Source organism: Aricia agestis, chromosome 17, assembly GCF_905147365.1.
Source record: "Aricia agestis chromosome 17, ilAriAges1.1, whole genome shotgun sequence".
In the NCBI taxonomy this organism is placed as follows: Eukaryota; Metazoa; Arthropoda; class Insecta; order Lepidoptera; family Lycaenidae; genus Aricia; species Aricia agestis.
Genome location: NC_056422.1, coordinates 13,226,643 through 13,247,906, shown reverse-complemented (window position 1 = coordinate 13,247,906; position 21,264 = coordinate 13,226,643). Strand labels below are relative to the sequence as shown.

The 21,264-nt window shown below is 36.1% G+C and overlaps 1 protein-coding gene across 2 annotated transcripts in view; it reads left to right on the top strand.

Annotated features, from left to right (window-relative positions):
- LOC121735161 overlaps positions 1-21,264 on the top strand; it is a 140,463-nt gene that overhangs the window by 35,298 nt on the left and 83,901 nt on the right. For both annotated transcript variants that reach the window (XM_042125840.1, XM_042125839.1), the window contains exon 3: positions 8,940-8,985. In XM_042125840.1, the coding sequence (XP_041981774.1) occupies positions 8,940-8,985 (46 nt within the window). The remainder of the gene's footprint in view (positions 1-8,939; positions 8,986-21,264) is intronic.

Genomic DNA, 21,264 nt, shown 5'->3' with positions numbered 1-21,264 from the left:
TAGCAGCGAAGTTAACTTGCGTATATAAATTAATTAATTAATAAAAGGGTCTACGGAAGGAAGTGACTCAGTTTGTAGTTTCAAAGTCCGTGTGACTAATGTACGGATTAATTCAGATAACTTACTTTTATACTGTATCGATACTAATATTATTATAAATGCGATAGTGTGTCTGTCTGTTACCTCTTCACGCCAAAACCGCTGACCCGATTTTGCTGAAATAGGATACTTTTTATCCCGGAAAAATGTGCGGTTCCCGCGGGATAAACTAATTTTGGCGCAACGGAGTTGCAAGCGTCATCTAGTACCTACAGTAATAGACTACAGGACAAATTACTATATTATATGGACCATGAAGCTAATACAAAGATATGGACATTGGACACATTTTATTACTATCCTGTGGTATGTTAAGTACATTTTCTTGAAAAATGATGTGGTACTTTGTTTTGTATAGGTATTTTGTGCACAATTTAATCATTACCTACCCGTGGTAGGCACCTTAGTTTCTTCGTTCTTTCTACGACGTTCAAAAAGATTATTTATGATACTTACCTATTTTGAATAAAAATATATTCTATTTATTTTTTTACCAGTTTAAAAATATTTCTATCAAACGAGTATCTGCAAGCAAAAATCCCAATGAATTTTTACAAAACTATTAATCATCATAATGGTAATAAATAACAATGTTATGTAATAGGAATATCAACAACATTAAAATCCGTCTAGTAGTTTGGAGCCATTCAACGAATACGTGGGAGAGCCATGCTATACGTGGGAGAGCCATGCTTCGGCACGAATGGGCCGGCTCGACCGGATAAAACCACGTTCTCACAGAAAACCGGCGTGAAACAGCGCTTGCGCTGTGTTTCGCCGAGTGAGTGAGTTTACCGGAGGCCCAATCCCCTAACCCCTACCCTATTCCCTTCCCTACCCTCAACTATTCCCTTCCCTTCCCGACCCTCCCCTATTACCCTATTCCCTCTAAAAAGGTCGGCAACGCACTTGCAGCTCTTCTGATGCTGCGAGTGTCCGTGGGCGACGGAAGTTGCTTTCCATCAGGTGACCCGTTTGCTCGTTTGCCCCCTTATTTCATTTAAAAAAAAAATGAAATCCTACCATTCTTACCTCCTCATAATATTTCTGCTATATAAATGAATAGATGCCTCAGTAACTTCAATATTATGTAAATTAAGAGGCTCTATCGATAGTAAATTAAGTAATTACGCAAATATTTTTATAGCTAAGTCACTTAACATCAGGTATGCTAAATGCTCGTTTATCCACTCCATAAACCCCAAGGTCTAACGTTGACCGATACTTTAATATGGCCTTAACGGCCGTTTATTTGACTAAACTATTCACACTAGTTAGTGAGTAACTCATAAACGGCACTGACATACTAATAACTAATAAGTATCGACTGTATGTTGACTTGTCGAAAACAATTATACGCGGGAGAGCCATGCTTCGGCACGAATGGGCCGGCTCGACCGTAGAAATACCACGTTCTCACAGATAACCGGCGTGAAACAGCGCTTGTGCTGTGTTTCGCCGAGTGAGTGAATTTACCGGAGGCCCAATCCCCTACCCTTTTCCCTTCCCTACCCTCCCCTATTCCCTTCCCGTCCCATCCCTACCCTCCCCCATTACCTACCCGATTCCCTCTTAAAAGGCCGGCAACGCACCTGTAGCTCTTCTGATGCTGCGAGTGTCCATGGGCGTCGGAAGTTGCTTTCCATCAGGTGACCCGTTTGCTCGTTTGCCCCCTTATTTCATAAAAAAAAAACAATGCAATCCTTAGTACATAAAGAATTAAAGATCTAGCTACTTCACTATCAGACAAAAAAAGGATGCGGAAAGCCTAGAGATGCCTCTTGGTCTTGTGTAATTAAAAAAACCTAAACAGCTTTTAGCAAAAAAAACAAAACAGAGGTGAATAAACATCTCTACTCCATGACGACGCGTACAGATTTAGTATTCATCGAATAGTATTAAATTCTATTTGTGAAAACAACAATGTGTGTACCAACTAGCAGGAAGAGGAACTGGCGCGACCAGCGAGCGACCAAGCGACTAACTTAGCGACTATCTTAATAATTTTTAGTTACATTTCAATTGGAATAACAAAATACAAGTAAAGAAAGAAATAGAGTATTCAAGAATGTAAATTGGTTAGAGCCCCAAAAAAATACAAAGTAACAAAATATAGAGTCGCATATTATGAGTTTTGCTACTAAAGCAATCAGCGACTATGCTGAGAAAAAGATAGGCTACGTATATCTTATCTATTAGTGATTTTTCTGACTTTCCCGCCATATACATAAGTATATTATATGTAATATATTACATTATCTATTTTAATATGTTCCAATTCCTTAGTCGCTATTATAAACGCTACGTTAGTCGCTGCATCCACGTCCTCGGGCTTAAGTCGCAAAGCTAAGCAGATATAACAAACTGGATGCGCCATGAAAACGCCAAAATCTCAAAGCATAATTTGTAGAAGTAAATTGAATTATTCCGGGAAATATATTTTCCAGGAATTTTCCGGGAAATATATTTCTTTGCGAACTATGTAATGTGGCGTACGTAAAGGTAGAGTTAGCATGTGATAAAGTAAACCGTCATGTATGTACAAACTTCTGAACTAATGTTATTAAATGTGAAGTGTTTCTTTTTGTCTTCCTTTCCGTCTATCCATTTCTTCTTCATGCTTGACCCGAACCTATTGCTATGTTTAATTTGGAAATACTTTGAGTCAAAATAGTACTTTCAATCAGAAAAAAAGTACGGTTACACGACAAACGAATTTCAGCGTAAGGAAGAGACGCACAGTGCACACCTTTGTATTTTTTATAACATTTTTAGGCTGATTTTCGTTTTCCGTTAAAACTTTCCAAGTATTATATTATAAATTCGAAAGTGTGTCTGTCTGCCTGTCTTTTACCTCTTCACGTCCAAACCGCTGAACCGATTTTGCTGAAATTTGGTATAGAGATTTGAGTTCCGGTAAAGGACAAAGGATACTTCTTATCCCGGAAAAATGTACGATTATCGTGCGAGAACAGAATTTTTGCGCAACGGAGTTGGTCATATAGTTTTTCCGATAAAGTCAGGCTTTTCCAGGCCTTTATATCCGTGGGCCTTTTAATTAAAATCAGTTTTGACTGTCACAGAGAGCTCGGCAAACACTCCGCCATTGAAATCTTCACAAAGTCGGTTAGTACGCTCAAACACTTTAGCTGGATTTTCCTTTTAAATTAGTTACTTTTTTCTGTAGCCTTCGTTAATCTTATTCATTTTTATTATCTTCCTAATTTAATAAAGTTTATTTCTTTGTGTAAGTTAGACGGTATACTTATTTTGTGCTGCTGGGAAAATTCATACATGCCTTAGCAAGTCGTGATCCTTATACATGATGTTAGTTTAAACACAGTTATCCTTGAAACCATCAAATGAACCCGTCAAAATGAACAACTTTTTCTATGACAACAATGCTGGAAACTCAAAAAAATCCGTCGTCAAACCATACAAATTGCCGATCCGGGCAATATAACGGTGTTTGCACTAACATATTGTATTCAATTCGTGTTTTTTTTTTTAATGAAATAAGGGGGTAAACGAGCAAACGGGTCACCTGATGGAAAGCAACTTTCGTCGCCCATGGACACTCGCAGCATCAGAAGAGCTGCAGGTGCGTTGCCGGCCTTTTAAAACGAAATAGGGTAATAGGGGAGGGTAAGGAAGCTAATAGGGGAGGGTAGGGAAGGGAAAAGGGTAGGGAATTTGGCCTCCGGTAAACTCACTCACTCGGTGAAACACAGCGCAAGCGCTGTTTCACGCCGGTTTTCTGTGAGCCCGTGGTATTTCTCCGGTCGAGCTGGCCCATTCGTGCCGAAGCATCTCCCACGTCGATACACAAAGACAAATAATTTTTGTAATCCGTGACGTGATACTGCATTATTCTTCTCTCTAACGAGCGTCCTTTTCGGGGAGTTTTATATGAAGAATATGGTTCTACTGAATTCTATTGTATTATGTTTTTTTTATTATTAGTAGATTCTTCACGGAGTGGTTAGCAAGTTTTGGGTAAACAGTCAAAAAGTACTAAGGTCGTAATAGCATTAAGAGTAAGCGGAAGACGACAAGGAAGAGACCGATTCCATTGTATTTGGCAACTCACCAAAACGGAACATCTTGAACAAGGATGTAGGAAAAAGGCCATTGGGTTTTTCTAATAAAACTGGCATTGGACTCTACCGATGAAAAGAGACTTCTTTATCCCAGTATGAATTGAGTGGTTGGAAGTAGGGAACTACAAACAGTTTGTAAGTTGTAACATAAGGACAATTTAGACGTGGGAGAGCCATGCTTCGGCACGAATGGGCCGGCTTGACCGAAGAAATACCACGTTCTCAGAGAAAACCGGCGTGAAACAGCGCTTGCGCTGTGTTTCACCGAGTGAGTGAGTTTACCGGAGGCCAAATCCCCTACCCTTTTCCCTTCCCTACCCTCCCCTATTCCCTTCCCTTCCCATCCCTACCCTCCCCTGTTACCCTATTCCCTCTGAAAAGGCCGGCAACGCACCTGCAGCTCTTCTGATGCTGCGAGTGTCCATGAGCGACGGAAGTTGCTTTCCATCAGGTGACCCGTTTGCTCGTTTGCCCCCTTATTTCATTAAAAAAATCACGTTTTTCCTTGTAACTTACCGACTTCTTCATTTAGCTCATATATTTAGCTATACATTTATTAAAAGAGCCCTATTTTTGTATTAAAAAAAACAGAAGTTTTTTTATATTTTTGGGAATATATTATATCTTCTAATATATAAAATTCTCGTGTCACAATGTTAGATAGCGTTCTTCTCCGAAACGGCTTTACTGATTTTAAGCAAATTTTGTATGCATATTCAGTGGGTCTGAGAATCGGCTACTGGGTAGGTACTTTTTATATTGATACGTGCATTTGTTGAATAAATAATAGTAAATTATTACAAACTCGAGACTGACGGCGACCATTGTTTGTGCGACGGGATAGCGATGGATGTTGCCATGGTGACATACTTATTTCGTCACTTCGATAAAATAATACGGTTGAAATATATGGCAAAGAAACGTTTGCAGGGACAACTAGTAATATATATATATTTTTGGTATTTAAATAAACCTTGTTATTCTAAAGTTTGAGATATTTTATCTGGACTTGACTTGACGTATCGTGATGTATTGAGGTCAAGAAGGATGGATCGATTTTGATAAAACTGATAAAATTTGCAACAATGTCGTCAAGGATTTTGCATAGGTGCTGATAAGAAATAAGAGTAAAGGATCTGTTACATACGACGTTTTCGATCCTTTTACTATCATTCTCATAAAATGTATAGTTTTAGATTGGTAATTTGGTGCGAGCGGCAATCAATCAATCTCCAAGCGGCACCCGGCTGTCGCATAACAATTGAAAATCTATTGTGTGTGCGATTCTCACGTTCGAGGTATTAAAAGATTTTTTTTGTGACAACCCTAGCTTTTGACACTTCAAGTTCCTTGATAAAACCCGTTCTTATAACATCTTTATTGACATACAATAATTATTATCATAAACGATGAATGACTTTCGCCAATTACTGTTGAAATACTTTTGATCCATTAGCAATTCTTGTTTTAACTTAATTGATATTTAAAACTAAGTGTTATCTTAGTAAGCCGTGACAAATCAAAAGTGGGCCATGGGAGTTCAAAAAGAAAAATCTAGTATATAGGTCTACCAGAATCTGATGGCAATTTTTGAGTAGCAGATTTCCAAAAAATAGCCATGAATCATGTTCATTGAATTAATTTTTATATTTGCATGTTTAACACACAGAATCAGCCGCTATAATGTTCGGGCCACACTAACGTTTAACGTCAATGCAAAACAACGCGACAATTATTGCGATAATTTTAACGCGTTAAAGTGGGTGGCTACACTTAAACGGTCAACGTTTAATACCCAACGGCGTTGATTTTACTTAACCAACTTTATAAAAAGGAGGTTACCAATTCGACGCGTATTGTATGTAACATTCCAGAACTGCCTAATTTTCGTATATCAGCGTCTGAATAAATGTGCCAAAATATTTCAAAAGTGTAGGTATTTATGTATGTAAGTAGGTATGTATGTATGTATGTTTTTATGTTTGTGTTCGCATATCTCTGGAACTACCATTGCGATTTCAGTAAATCTTTTTTTGTTGTACTAGATTATATACTAGATAAAACTTAGGGAATAGTGCAAGTTGCATCAAAATTGGTTCAGTAGTTTTGGAGGTAGGGCGATTTAATTCTAAATTACGTACAATTTTGAAGTCGCTTTTATCTTTTTATAATGTTAATTCATTTCTTCAAAAGGTAATAATTATATTATTCGTCGTCAAGATCACTTTGCATTACACGATTCTTGTAACTTTTGAGTTTCAGATCCCACAAACATGGTTCGGTTTGCAAAATCTCAAAAAAAGCAATTACTTTCTCGTTATGAGTAACTAGAGTGGAGTGAAGACTCCATTACCAAAGTACGTATTTAAAATTTAAAAAACGTGCGATTTAAATGCAAACAAGTCGAAGCCAACACGTGTGATCCCGTCGGGCTCTCAACGCAAACTGACGATACGTAGTGTGGCCGCTTCATCGCATTAATTCTAGCGTTAATATTTTTGATGTACCGCCACTAGAGCTATCGTCAATCGGCAAACGGCATTGTAAACGCCGTTGAAAATTATCGCGTTAAATTGTGGCTACACCTACGGCTAACGTCCAACAACGCGATAATTAACGGCGTTTGACGTTAGTGTGGCCCGAACATAAGAAAAAAAAAGATAAAAATGTTTTATTACAATTCCCCGGTATTGCTAGAGTCAATTTATTATCTCACATTTTGCCATCAGATTCTGGTACTAGACTTATACTTACTTTATTTGTTTTGACTGTGGTAGTTTGCTACTAAATTAAATCAATTTATAATTATCATGCCTCCCACACCGGTTATGATGACAGTGGGCGGTTTTGTTGAAACCTGGCCAGCTGCGCAGAATTTTTACAGTGCCCAAGTGTGTGCGCAATACGCTTTCTCTTCAGTAGTTCAGTAGTATGACTCAGTAATATACTAACTTACATTTAGATCCATTTAATGATGACTAAACTTCAATTTAATGAAGAGTTTGTCAGATAATGTATGGGTTTTACGAAATCTTCATTTAATTACGGGTAAGTAAATATTTGTAACTGAGTACGACAGATAGTAATGTTAAAACTGACTTACTGTCACCAAGGTGACTAACCAGTAACCGGAGTACAAATATGAGGAGTGGAATCTGAGAATGTGCAGAGAACGCGGCAAACGGCGAACTGCAAATGTCACAAGATCATAACCATACGAGCTAGGGTTGTCACAAACGAGGGATATTTTATTAAATTTAAAACTTGTTTTTTATGCACTGGGATAAAAATTAAGACGGAGAGAGCTAAGACCGCCGGCGTGGCGTGGCAGAGGAAGTAATTTCCTCTGACCGTGCGGTGAAATGACTTGTTTATTTTTCACTTCTGCTGGCATTCCTGAAACGCAAAAATGTTTTTTAATTACTTAGACTATACAAAGCTTACAATAATAAATGCTACAAAATCACTTAAAAACTACGGTCAGAACTATGAGTAAACCTTTTTTATGCTTTAAATAATTTTAATGGCTGTAGAATAAAGGTGAGGTGCATCTCTAAACTAAATAAGCGTTTTTTTTTCTTTAAAATGGTATGTTACTTTACGTTCGTCTTGTCATACAAAAAAAATATCTTATTATTAACATCCCATTGGCCTATCATGTCGACGAATTGCTAACGAAAACCTTGTCTACCTAATCCCGAAATGTTTTCCCCTAATAGTATTGCACGAGATAAATCTTACCTTTTTGCGGAAAAGGGTACATTTATTACCTTATAAATTACCTAGAAAGTACCTTCGTGGTGTCAAATCGAAGGTACGCTTATATTTTATGGATTTTTATTATTTTGAAGATTACGGTAACAATATAAAGAAAAAAAACTTACTGTTATGACTTGTCAGCAAAACTTAAGATTTTCCAGGAACGTTCCTATGTTCTGTCCCAGGACTCCAAAGTATCTCCATACCAAATTACATCAAAATTTGCTTAGCGGGCTTTGCATGAAATGGTGACGGACTTGGATGTGAGGTAAACAATGGTATTAGCTGTCTGTGTCCCATCGTTATTGTAATTTTAAACATTAAACTTCATTTCCGATAACTTAGTTTCGACAACCCTAGTAAACGACAAAAAGACGAGAATTGAAAGGCCGGCAAGTGCATGTGAGCGAGACGGATACACAAAACCCATAGACATAATAATATTATGTCTATGACAAAACCCTAGCGTTAGACAAAGACAGACGGTTTCTCACGACAGTGACATCACTGGCAAATATTATGAAATATTCATTTACTCGTTTACCGTAGACTGTTTACGTTAACTTTAACTTAAACCGTTAGATCGTTAGGTCAAGTTGAACCTTTGTTTAGAACTGGTCAACCATACACACATGCTCAGAAGTTTTCTTGATTTGGTCAGACGGAACAATATCGTCTATACTCTAACAATAAATAGCTAAGCAAATTTAGTTGTCAATAACAATTAAATATCATTTTTGCATTGTTTCATTTGACCAATGATGGACATTTAATTCATTTTTTTAATCAAATTGAGCATTTAATTGTCCATAATAAATGTGTCATAATTGAGCATACTGCTTAAAAAATGTGCTGGTAAATGATTACTGTTTTCCACCACGATTTTCCAAGCATTATTATTATATTATATCCATTAGGACTTAGGTTATAAATCGACCATCATAGCTTATAAGTTTTTTACCTTTTTTTTTTCTTTTCCAGTGGAAATCGCGATGGTGTGTTATGAGGAAGCTGTCTCCAGTAGCAGGTAAGATTTTCATTCAATTGTATCAGACACCTTACTTTTCTTTACTCTATATTTAAACTGGACTTTTTATTTTGCCCTTTGAGCGATAATTATATTAATTAGAACATTATAATTTTATAGCTCATTGTTTTACTTTTTGCTTATTATTTATTACTTATTAGCAACCATGTAATAATTACTGGATAATGGATATAAATATAATATTTTTTCAGCTTCATACCTTGTTACATTTAGTCCGTTTCCTATCAAACTACAAAATGGAATAGTCATGAAAATTGAAATGCCAACGATCTTGGTTCGATAATATCGATATTAGGTATAACTTAATAGAAAACGAGGTTTCCTCGATCGAATAAAAAACAAAGTTGAATGAAAACAATAAAATCGGACTTTATTTTATGCACAATATTTGCTACAACAGATCGTGCTAGTGTAAGTGAACCTTAAGAGCACAGATTAAATTAATTAAGGTTTTAGATCTCGTTAGTGTAACGACTCCTTAGATCTGGCAGACCGCCAGCTTACAGCTACACTTGGGGGCAAACAAAAAACATTTGTACAAGTAGTATTAGGGGATACAGATTAGTGTGAATGCAGCTTAAAACATCCCGCAGATATCGTTCATTTTTACAGAGATTAATGGCTCATGGCTTAGTGTTTGCACCCCACGAAAACCGCACATTTTACCGCGATAATTGTATATTTTTTCAGTGGTCTACTTTCAAATCTTTGCCTTTTATCTTGGTACTCTGTATCCATAATCCAATTAAATATTTCGGACGCTATACATGGTAAAAATAAACAAAGAAATATTTTCTATTTACATGCTAGATTACCCGGTGAACTTCGTATCACTTCCCTTCTAGTATGAAACTTCCTTGGCCACTTAGCAGAAACTTTTTCGGTTTCGCTTCGTTATAGAATCGCCGATCAAAATATATGGAATTGACATTAGACGAGTCGAACGTCAACGTCATATCAACGAACGCTTATGTCAATTCCATACAATTTCATCGGCGATTCTATAACGAAGCGAAAACGAATACATTTTGCCTCACCCCCTGGACTTCCACTAATATTTCAAAACTAAAATAAGCCATAATGGTTCAGTCCTTCCGAGTTTTAGTGAGTCTAACAAAATTGCAATTCATTTTATTTATGTAGATTAGAAGTGTGTAACTGAATTTAGATATTTGTCCAAAGCTGTAACCGAATAATCGGGCACTAAGTGCTAACAATTTACCTTTTTCTGCTTCAAGGCTTGATGATGTGATTTTTCAAGGTTTTATCTTTGCGCAACGTCTAACCGGTACCAAAATGTCACCAAACTAAGTCTGAAGGGACAAATTCTGTAATCACTTAAGCCGTAGGGCGCAGGGCGAGATAAGGGCAGTAAATCTCTCCCTTACGTAACCGGATTACGACGGTTTAAACTGTAAGTTTAGGAGGCTTGATGTTGATGAAAATTTTGATGAAATTTGGTAGCTTTCAGTGGATATGCGAGAAATCTGGTACAGGACACGCCCGAATCTTGTGATACAATCAAGTGATCAGCCTACGCACATTATGATAGCCAAAAATATATATCCACAGCCGAAAAGTAGAACCTCCTCCTTTTTTGGAACCCGGTAAAAACTAAAACATTTTCGTGATTTCAACGCGTAAATAAAACTCACAATTGTATGATCCGAGAACCTTTTTTCTATTTTACATAAGACTAGATGACGCCCGCAACTCCGCTGCACCGAAATTCGTATTCGTATCGCGTTCGCAGGTACCGTGCATTTTTCGGGATAAAAAGTATCCCATGTCATTTCCCGGGACTCGAAATATCTCCGTACCAGAGACTTTCGCATTTATAATACATATTAATATGGAAGTATGGATATTTTAAATAACATTTGAAACATGTATTAGACCAAATCATGAAGCTACATAACTACATATAAGTATAATGCAATAGTAGCTGTGGTATTCGAACTACGTTTTAATTATTTCTATCAATACTAGGAAAGTCGTGGATCAATTGGCAGATAATAATCTGTATCACCTTGCACAGTTACTGAGACGTGATATCACCAGAGTATTTATAGTTGTTGGCTAGAGTTTCATTCATTATCATAACGACATTCAAACCTGTGGAAAAATTTTTGAAGAAACTTCAGTTAAAGAGAGCCCTTGGTTTTGAAATGAAAACTTCTTTAATGGCGTTGTTCCCCTTTTTTTAATGGGTGAAAAATGCTTGGAGACACAAAACCTGATCAAAAATCGAGGAAGAGTAGACTTTTTTTTCTTTATATCAGAAATGTTTGCTTAACACTATTTCATTCTAGCAATTTATGAATGATTTTGAACTACAATTTTTCCTCAAAATCACATAAAAGCAGTTGTCTTAAACATTTTTGATTTTCCCCCAAAATTTCTCAACATACAAAATTCTTGCCACATCTAACATTAACATATTACTTTATTTATGTAGATGGTTGTTATCTGTTCCCATGAGAACTAGATAGGCCACGGCGAACGAATTAGTTCTACTTTACGTTTTTACGATAAGCGCTACAGAGTCGGATATGGTCGATTTATTTGAGAACTAGATGTTGCCCATGACTTCCTTTTACTATACTGAAATAAATTTTAAAACGGTATTGTGTCTTTGTTACTTGTCTATTATTTTTTCAGGCTTAAACTGCAGAACCGATTATGATGATATTTTACATGGAAAACCGTCAAACAAATCATCGTATCTCGTATCTCGAGACTCTTATTAACATAGTGAATTTTATACTTCGAAAAGGTACGGTTCCCAACTATAATATAATAGACAAACGCTTACTTTAGCTTATTATTAGCATTAGCAAGGTAGGTTTTATACACATACGTCATACATGTATCTATACTAATAATATAAATGCGAAAGTATCTCTGTCTGTCTGTCTGTCTCGCTTTCACGCCAAAACTACCGAACTGATTGTGATGAAATTTTGTATACACAGTCAAAACCTGAGAAAAGACATAGGCTACTTTTTTACTGGAAAAAAGGGTTGTAAGGGGGTAACAATGCGTAAATTTGTGAAAATGTTTATGGGTAAGGTTGTGTAATTGAAGCTTTAAAATTTAAAAAAAAATTAAATATTATGTGCACACTGCACAGCTGTTTTGATTTAAGGGATACCAGGGTTTTTTTTATAAAAGCTTTTGACACCAATTTTGTTGACATCGCGCGCTATAAACTGAAGTCCACGCGGACGAAGTCGCGGGAAACAGCTAGTCTAATTATATTTAGTTTAGTAACTCTTCAAAGGCCCGCTCTCAATGCGCGGCGTTCAGCAGTTCGTTGGCACGATCTAAAACCTAACTGTTGACTCAACGATTAAATCTGATGCAATATGTTTGTACATAATAATTATAGTATGTCAAGTTCAGAAGCTCAGTAAATAATAGTATTCGACATTGATCTCAACGGATACGGTATATTATAATATGAAAGAACAAAGTTATATAACTTAAAACTAGATATAAAAACTCACGAAGAGATTTGATTCGAATTATTATCAAAAGTCTTTATATACGTCTTAAACCGCTGAACCGATTTTGATGGGTATGGATCCCGGAAAAAGACATAACACAATCAATAGACAATTAAAACACATATCACGTATCTTTTCTAGAATCTAGATTATATTGTACGAGCTTTTGCCCGCGGCTTCGCTCGCGTTAAGAAGTATTATTATATACAAACTTTTATCCCCTCTTTTAACCCCTTGGAGGTGGAATTGATCAAAATCCTTTCTTAGCGGATGCCTACGTCATAATATCTACCTGCATGCCAAATTTCAGCCTGATCGGTCCAGTGGTTTGGGCTGTGCGTTGATAGATCACCATGTCAGTCTCACCTTTGAGTTTTATATATACAGTGTGTAATAAACTAGTGATAATACTTTAGGGTGTGTACGTGTTCCTTGTAGAGAGTTCACTGTGAAAGTAGAAGCTCTGAAAGACGAACATTTTTTTTTCACTTTTGTATGGGCAAGGGCCCGAGCGTCACGAGTTTCCCCATATAAAAGTGAAAAAAAATTTTGGTCTTTCAGCGCTGCTTCTTTTACAGTGAACTCTCTACAAGGAACACGTACACACCCTTTAGGGTGTGTACGTGTTCCTTTATTATTATCACTTGTTTTTGTTACACCCTGTATAGATAGATATCCAGATAGACAAACAAAATTATTTTCAATTTTAATATTTGAAATCACTTTACTCAACTAAATTGACGCAACAATAACAATTCGGAACAAGTTTAGAAGGTCACATTTAGGATACCTGTGGCAGACGTTGACCTTTGTAACTAGTCTTTTTATCGCCTCACAATTTATGTGCCAAAGGCTTTGCAGCTCTGGTTTTTATGATCAAAATTATTTAATTTTATTTATGGTTTTATGTTTAATTATATGCTAAATGCAAAGGCCACAGAATTTAGACTCGTTGGGTCTTTGGTTAGACTTCACTAGTCTGAAAGTATCCGTATTTACGTACTAATATTGGATCTCGGATACTTGATTTGGAGTAAAACTATCAAGCAAAACCGTATGTGAATACTTAGCATTAGACACTAATCAAGTAACGTAACATTTCATAACCTAACCTTGTCATCTCGGTGTAAAAGTGATCGTGACAATATACCTCGTTAACTTATTAACATGCGACATTCCAAGGTTCAATTCCAATTAATAGACTTGTACGATACCTGAGGAGTTTCAAGAGCATAAGCTCAATATGCGCTTGTAACTCTTCAGGTATTGCTACTGGCATCACGTGTTATAGCATGGCGACGTAGAAAACGGTGTCATTCAGGTATAGACAAATTGACAATCATCATTTCGTCGCCAAACTCTGTCAGTATTTCTATTACTTAATATTTTTATTGTGTTTTGCGAAGACTGCTTGTATACAAAATTATGTATTATAACATATAATAATAATAGCTCCCACACCGGTTTCAGTGACGGTGGCCGGTTTCATTGAAACCAGGCCAGCTACGCAGGAGTAATTTTATAGGGCCCAAGTGTGTGCGCAGTACACAAGAGCACTCTCTATTCCTTTACTCTCATAACCCAGTGGGACGGGAGACCGACACGACCGGCGAGAGATCAGGCGCAGGACCGACTTTTTACATGCCCATGTCAGACAATCAGGTGATCAGCCTGTATTGTCCTAACCAAACTTGTAAATAACATGTTTCCAACGCGGTAATCGAACCCACGGCCTCCGAGTCAAGAGCCGCGTTCTATACCACTAGACCACGGAGGCGTATATTAATTTATACACTGTATACTATACAATGTATGTATAGTATACATTGTATTATTATTCGGATATCCACTCTAGGATGACTGAGCTTTCTCCGAACTCTACATTTACATGCCGGCCGTGTGATGTCACTTCTCTGAAGTGAACTTAGCTATAAATCTAAACTTGACATTGCTAAGTTCGTTGATGTCTGTACAGTCGCAGTTTCTGAATGTTTAGCAATCAATGAGCGAAAGGCAAATTAAATTTAATAAAAACTCTTTAATTCTTCTTATAATTTTATAAAAATTATACGTGGGAGAGCCATGCTTCGGCACGAATGGGCCGGCTCGACCGGAGAAATACCACGTTCTCACAGAAAACCGACGTGAAACAGCGCTTGCGCTGTGTTTCGCCGGGTGAGTGAGTTTACCGGAGGCCCAATCCTCTATCCTATTCCCTTCCCTACCCTCCCCTATTCCCTTCCCTTCCCATCCCCTATTACCCTATTCCCTCTTAAAAGGACGGCAACGCTTCTGATGCTGCGAGTGTCCATGGGCGACGGAAGTTGCTTTCCATCAGGTGACCCGTTTGCTCCTTTGCCCTCTTATTTCATAAAAAAAAACTCAAAAGTCTAAATTTCCCCAAACAGCCAAAATGGGTCCTTTGCAATGTTTCAACATAGCAAAGGTTATAGTGCCAAACTATGGTGTCTTGGTTAATTTTTTTCAATAATTTTCTTTCTTTTTCTTATACCTACGTTGAAATAACCAATTAACATTTTATATAAGCTGTTGGCGGTTAAGTCTTTGCCCAGAAGATATATTGTACCTAACTGCTCTTTGCAAAGTTACGGCAAAAGCTATAATATATTAAATATGTATGAGTGTAGCAAATATTCGAATGTATTATTCATCTAAAACATAATATCCTGCTGTTTTGAGGTGAGCAGGAATGTATCTAGACGAAATACCAGAAAAATGTTTAAAGTTCGACAAATAGGTTAAGTATTTTTTCCTCCTACGTTTTATTTGCTTTATATTGGAGTCAGCAATGCAAATGGCAAGTGACACAATTGTTTAAATTATTTCTATAAACGCGAATTATTAAGAGTTTTTGATCAATGTTGGATGAATAGAAAATTGTTTAAGCGCTCATTTTAAACATTAATGTTTGAATTTTTTGAGGACGTATTTTAAAGGAAAAAACCGAATAAACAAGCTATTAGTCGCAAAATTAAAATACATAATCTTCTAATATAAATCCAAGAAAAAGAACTTGTTTAGTTTGCCGCTAATAATAGTTTTTAAAAATACCTAAAATCTTTAGTGGGAATAGGAAATGCCACATATTTTAATCGTTTCCGAATTCCCAAGCTCTTTGAATAATATTCAACATTTCTGTACTTACCCACATTTTTTATTTATTATTGAGGTTAAATAACAAAATTATTTTATCGGGGGCCAGGGCAAGCGAAGCGAGCCCTAGTATATCCCACAACCTGTACATTTTGTGGTACACTTTACGGAAAAACTATCACGCCTATTGATTTGTGCTTTAACATAGTAATTTTTAGGGTTCCGTACCCAAAGGATAAAAACGGGACCCTATTACTAAGACTTCGATGTCTGTCCGTCTGTCTGTCTCCAGAACCGCTATAGATAGACTTCTGACATTTTCACAGATTGTGTATTTCTGTTGCCGCTATAACAACAAATACTAAAAACAAAATAAAATTAATATTTAAGGGTGGCTCCCATACAACAAACACTATTTTTGCTCTATAACGGTGCGGAACCCTTCGTGCGCGAGTTCAATTCGCACTTGGCCGATTATTATATTTTGTGTAGATGTGTTATCATCAGTCAGCCAAGGTGTGACGATGCGAGCCCTCACAAAGCTCGGCTTTTAGCTAGTATTTACTAATAACTAGATGCTTCCCACAACCCTGTTGGGCCAAAATTCCTTTAACGCTTGGGAACCATTTTTTCGGGATAAAAAGTATCCTATATCCTTTTCCAGGACTTAAAGTAACTATCAAAAAGCAAAATCGGTTCAGTGGTTCAAGCGATAAAAGGTAACAGACAGACCGTATCTAATATTATTATTAGTTTATTTCTATTATGTTTTCAGCATTTTGAAACTAAAATGTTATCAACATTTAATTAACATCATAACTTTTACTATTTATGGCTTAATAAATTGTCATTAAAATTTAATTAGTTTCAAAACTAACAAACTTACGTAAACATTCGGTCGTAATAGTTTGTAAATTGTAATAATTAACTTCGGAAGTAAGGATGAGCTTCTACAAACATCCATAATAAATAATAATGTAAATACGATAGTCTATCTGTTCACGATTAACCGCTAAACTCATTCAAACTTATTTTCTTATGAGTTTATTAATATATTATTAAGATGTGATATTTTATATTAATACAGTAGTAAAAGTATTTTATTTTACCGTACTTAGCGTGCTGTAATTGCGAATGATTAGGAATGATTTCTTTTTACAATAGACAAAGTGACAGACTGACAAAGGATATCTGTCATGTCGTCCCCAAAATCTTTCGGATTTGCCATTCATTTGTATATTTTCTACAGCTGTAACTAAGCCTGCAGGTCACATTGCCCCAATAGGGCACGTATGTGAAAAACGACATTTTAGGACTGTCTGCCAGTCTGCATTGGTATAATTTACTTACAACAATTAAATTTAACTGCTAACAGATTAAGTTTATTTATTACTGTTTGGTTTAACTTGACGTAAATTGGGGTAAATTAAGCCGAATTATAGTTTGTGTGTAACTTGACAGTTAAACCCCTAACTATTTGCGAAAAGGTTTTGGTTACCTTCGATATTGTTCCGTGGATTGTTCATAATCTGTGTAAATTATAACAATCCATACTATTATTACAAATGCGAAAGTGTGTCTGTCTGTCTGTCTGTTGCCTCTTCACGTCCAAACCGATTTTGCTGAAATTTGGTATAGAGATACTTTGAGTCCCGAGAAAGGATATAGGATCCTTTTTATTCCGGAAAAATGTACGGTTCGCGCGCGGTAAACAAATTTTGGCGCAACGGAGTTGCGGGCGTCATCTAGTTACTTAAGTATAATACTTTTTTTTAAATACTATGAGTATATTAAAAGTGCAATACCCTACCAAAAGACTTTCAAAGTTAACATCTGATACCAATTAACTTTCTGTTTCATCTAGCTACCTCTGCTTAAACAAGGACAGCAACAAGGTGCGACAAAGATAGCCGCTAGTTTACTAACCTCAACTAAATGAGTGCTTTGTTGATATTCTTAGAACATGCCTAGTATTGGGTTTCTCAACTTAAGTGTTAGTCAGATTTAAGTCGCTGAGATTTGTCTTTGATGGGAGTGACTTATAAGACACTTAGTGTGTTTGTATGTGTACAAATCAAAAAGACTCTACAATATTAAATAATGAAAATAATAACATGACGATGTAATGATAACTCATGAGCAAAGTTAGTCTTGGTCATGGTCTTGACTCTTACTCATCATTATGACAAAGAAAAGTTCTAGATGATATTTTGAGCTCTCGCAAGCTCATCCACGACGATTTTCTTTAAATATTAGTTTGTGAGAGCCCAATCCTTAAAGAAAATCGTCGTCATTATGGTGGCAAATAGCAATCATGGCTGTCCATCCAGAGGTGAAACAGGACATGATGATTTTTATCAAAGGTACTTTAGTCCCTGCAAAGGAAATACATAATTACATACAAGTGGCTATTGAGCATCACAGTATATCATACCGTAGATTAACTCAGCCAGCCGTATTCCTATCACTTATCAGACGGGCTCAACACAGACGAAAAATATAAAATAATATGTACTTTATTGTGTAGAAACATATAACCAACCACATAACAATTAATTTTGTATGTTTAAAAACATTTAATACATGAGACATGCCTAAGATGCGCAAACGAGAAAATTTTGTCCACATGTTTATCTCTTCATCTCTATTGACCCTAACATGACATACTTTTATTCTCGTGTCTGTCGTCAAAATTAGAGATATCTGTGCAATTTTTGTCTACGAACCCTAACATGACAACACATTTTTATCGAGTTTTGTCAAGATTTTGACAAATGAGAGGAGTAGTTTGATATATACCTATTATCGTAAAGCTAGTCTACGAACGAGAAATTTAACCTCTCGTACGTCGAGAGGTTAAATGTCAAAAGGTCGCATGTTAGGGAAAAAGAGATATACATCGATATTGACAATATCTACATAGTACTACGCGTGTGCGACTTGAAACTTCATTTTTCTACTTTAAGGTATCTGAAATCAAAATCAAATCTAATGTGTGAGTGTGCCCCCTAGCTGTGTGGTGTGAAGTTGACCTATTGTACTTATTTTATACTGTGTCAAAACGTTGAGCACCTGCAGTTTAGTAGAGTGTAGACACGCAAGTCTGTAATTACACATCAATCTCATGAACTCATAACAGTAGCCTACATAGCAATTAAGAAAAAAACGGAAAGGGAGATCTATCAAATTACTACCTTTTGTATTTAATCTTGTATTGTAACTTGTATTTAAATGATGAAGTTAAGAAAATACTAGATTTTGCCTTTGCTGTACAGTAGCCTTAGCACGGCCACCAGTAGAAATGCGAAAGTATGGACAAACTGTGGACATAAACTAAAGGTACCGTTCCAATCTTTACTTTAAAATTCAATTATAATGCCACTTTATGACAGACTATAGTATATATCATAGAGTAGGATATTATTTGAATTTTTAGGACTATAGTCTGTCATAAAGTGGCATTTTAATTGAATTTTTGGGAACGAAAAAATATCGGAACGCTAGCTTAAGTTTATCTCCACAGTTTGTCCATACTTTCGCATTTCTACTGGTGGCCGTGCTAAGGCTACAGGAACCGAATATTTTGCCAGGATAAAAACTAATTTGTGTCTCTTTCAAGGGTGCAATAATCTTTATGCGCAATCGGTTAAGCGATTAAACTGTGGAAAGCTAAAAACAGATTTGCATTTTTAATATAAGCACCTACTTAGGAGTTAGGCATATATTTATTAAGCTAAGTATGTTAAACCTAGAAAGAAACTAAAAAGAACCTACAAACCTATTGAAATAATTAACACTCGTGACTTATACAAGAAGTGATAGAGAGCTGATATTGATTTGCTTTCTAATAAAATTTATTTTCTACTTTTTGTAGACCTAGCTTTTTATTTTTTTATTGATTTTTATCCCAACATATTTACATATTCCATAAATTAACTTTTATCAGTTGATCGCTCTGATTTCGTCGCCAGGTGGTCATGTTGGCTACTGTTCGAAATTCGAAATTATTCGTCAAGATGGCGGCTTCACAGCTGTCAAATATAATGTCAGGAGAAAGTGGTACAGTGTGGCGCCAATAATTACGCCAGATTAAATTGTATAACGTGATATTTGGTGTAAAAAATATGCTATATCTGTATGTTGATTTATTTCCGATACAGCTGGATTTTTTTCCGATTCCATTTTAAATTTCGATTCCAAAAATTTTTTTTCAAAAATAAAACTTGCTGTAGCAGTATTTACTATTTAGAGCTATTTAGTAAATAAATAAATAAACTACTAGATGACAAATTCGGTTATCGCGCGGAAACCTTACATTTTTCGGGTATAATAGAGTATTCTTTGTCCTTTCCCGGGACTCCAATTATCACCATATCAAATTTCAGCCAAATCGATTCAGCGGTTTGGCCGTGAAGAGGTAACACACAGACAGACACACTTTCGCATTTATAATATTAGTATGGATAGAAACAAAACTTATGTCATGATACGTGTGACATAACCCACCTTGACCCAAAAACAGTTATTTTTGACCGGAGTCGAACCCGTTCATCTTAAAAAAGATCAATGGTTGGTGACAACTGAGTAACGTGTCGTAATGTCACAAATAGATGTCAAACACGAAGATTAACGTCCGTGACATGGATAGATAAACACACAGACACGTGCACACACATACAAATGTGCATCACGTAGTATGTATTTGACTTATAAATTGAGGTTACTTAATTTAATAACATTGAAGTTAACAGGTAGTCTTTAAAATGTCTGCAATGCAAATGTTCCATTACAATAGATGCTATATTAAATTTACCATCAGCCTTCTTGCTCTATTTTCTTTTATCTCATTTAATTTCTGATAACATACAATTGGCCGGTACAAAAAAGTGTCCTACGTCTTTTTGCTGAACCCAAAGTCATTTTATACCCATCACAATAGGTTCAGCAGTGTTGGCAGGAAGAGATAATAGAAATCGAAGCAGATTAAGAGGATAACCAAGGGCGAGAGAAATTGAAAATAGGTATTTGAAAATGTATTGCTGTCTCAAATCTCAAGTCTCCCACCTCAGAGCGCGATAGAGACAACGCGACAAAAGTTCTAATAAATTAAAGGACAGAAAATCTTCGATTCGTTGTCCGCTAATTCCTTCTCCAAAACTTAACCGATTTAAGTACTTTTTCATTAAGAATTAAAGCAAGGCTTGAGCTATGTTCTTATGTTTTTTTTTTTTTTGTATATTTTAGCCAGTTTTGTTTTCTGGGTGTTTGAACACAGAGGAAAATCTGGCCATTTTTTTGGGTTTTTGGACGTTCTTATCTTTTTTAATAATAACATTATGAAAAAAAAAGGAAACATAGGGACATGCTAATAGTGACCATAGATATTCAGGAAAAAAATCATAACTCTACCGGCATTATCCAGGGAGGAAACAGGGAACAGCGTTTGTATAGAAAAACGGCGGTGTGGACTTTTCTTAACTCGTCCTTATTTTGAAATTACTTTTGTATCAGGTACACAATACAAAGGACTAAGTAGTCCTAGGAATTATAAACTTCCTCTAGTAACAATAATAGGTAGGCGGTAGCCTAGGTAAGACTAATCATTGTCCTGGGAGTAGCTGAAGATACTCTGATT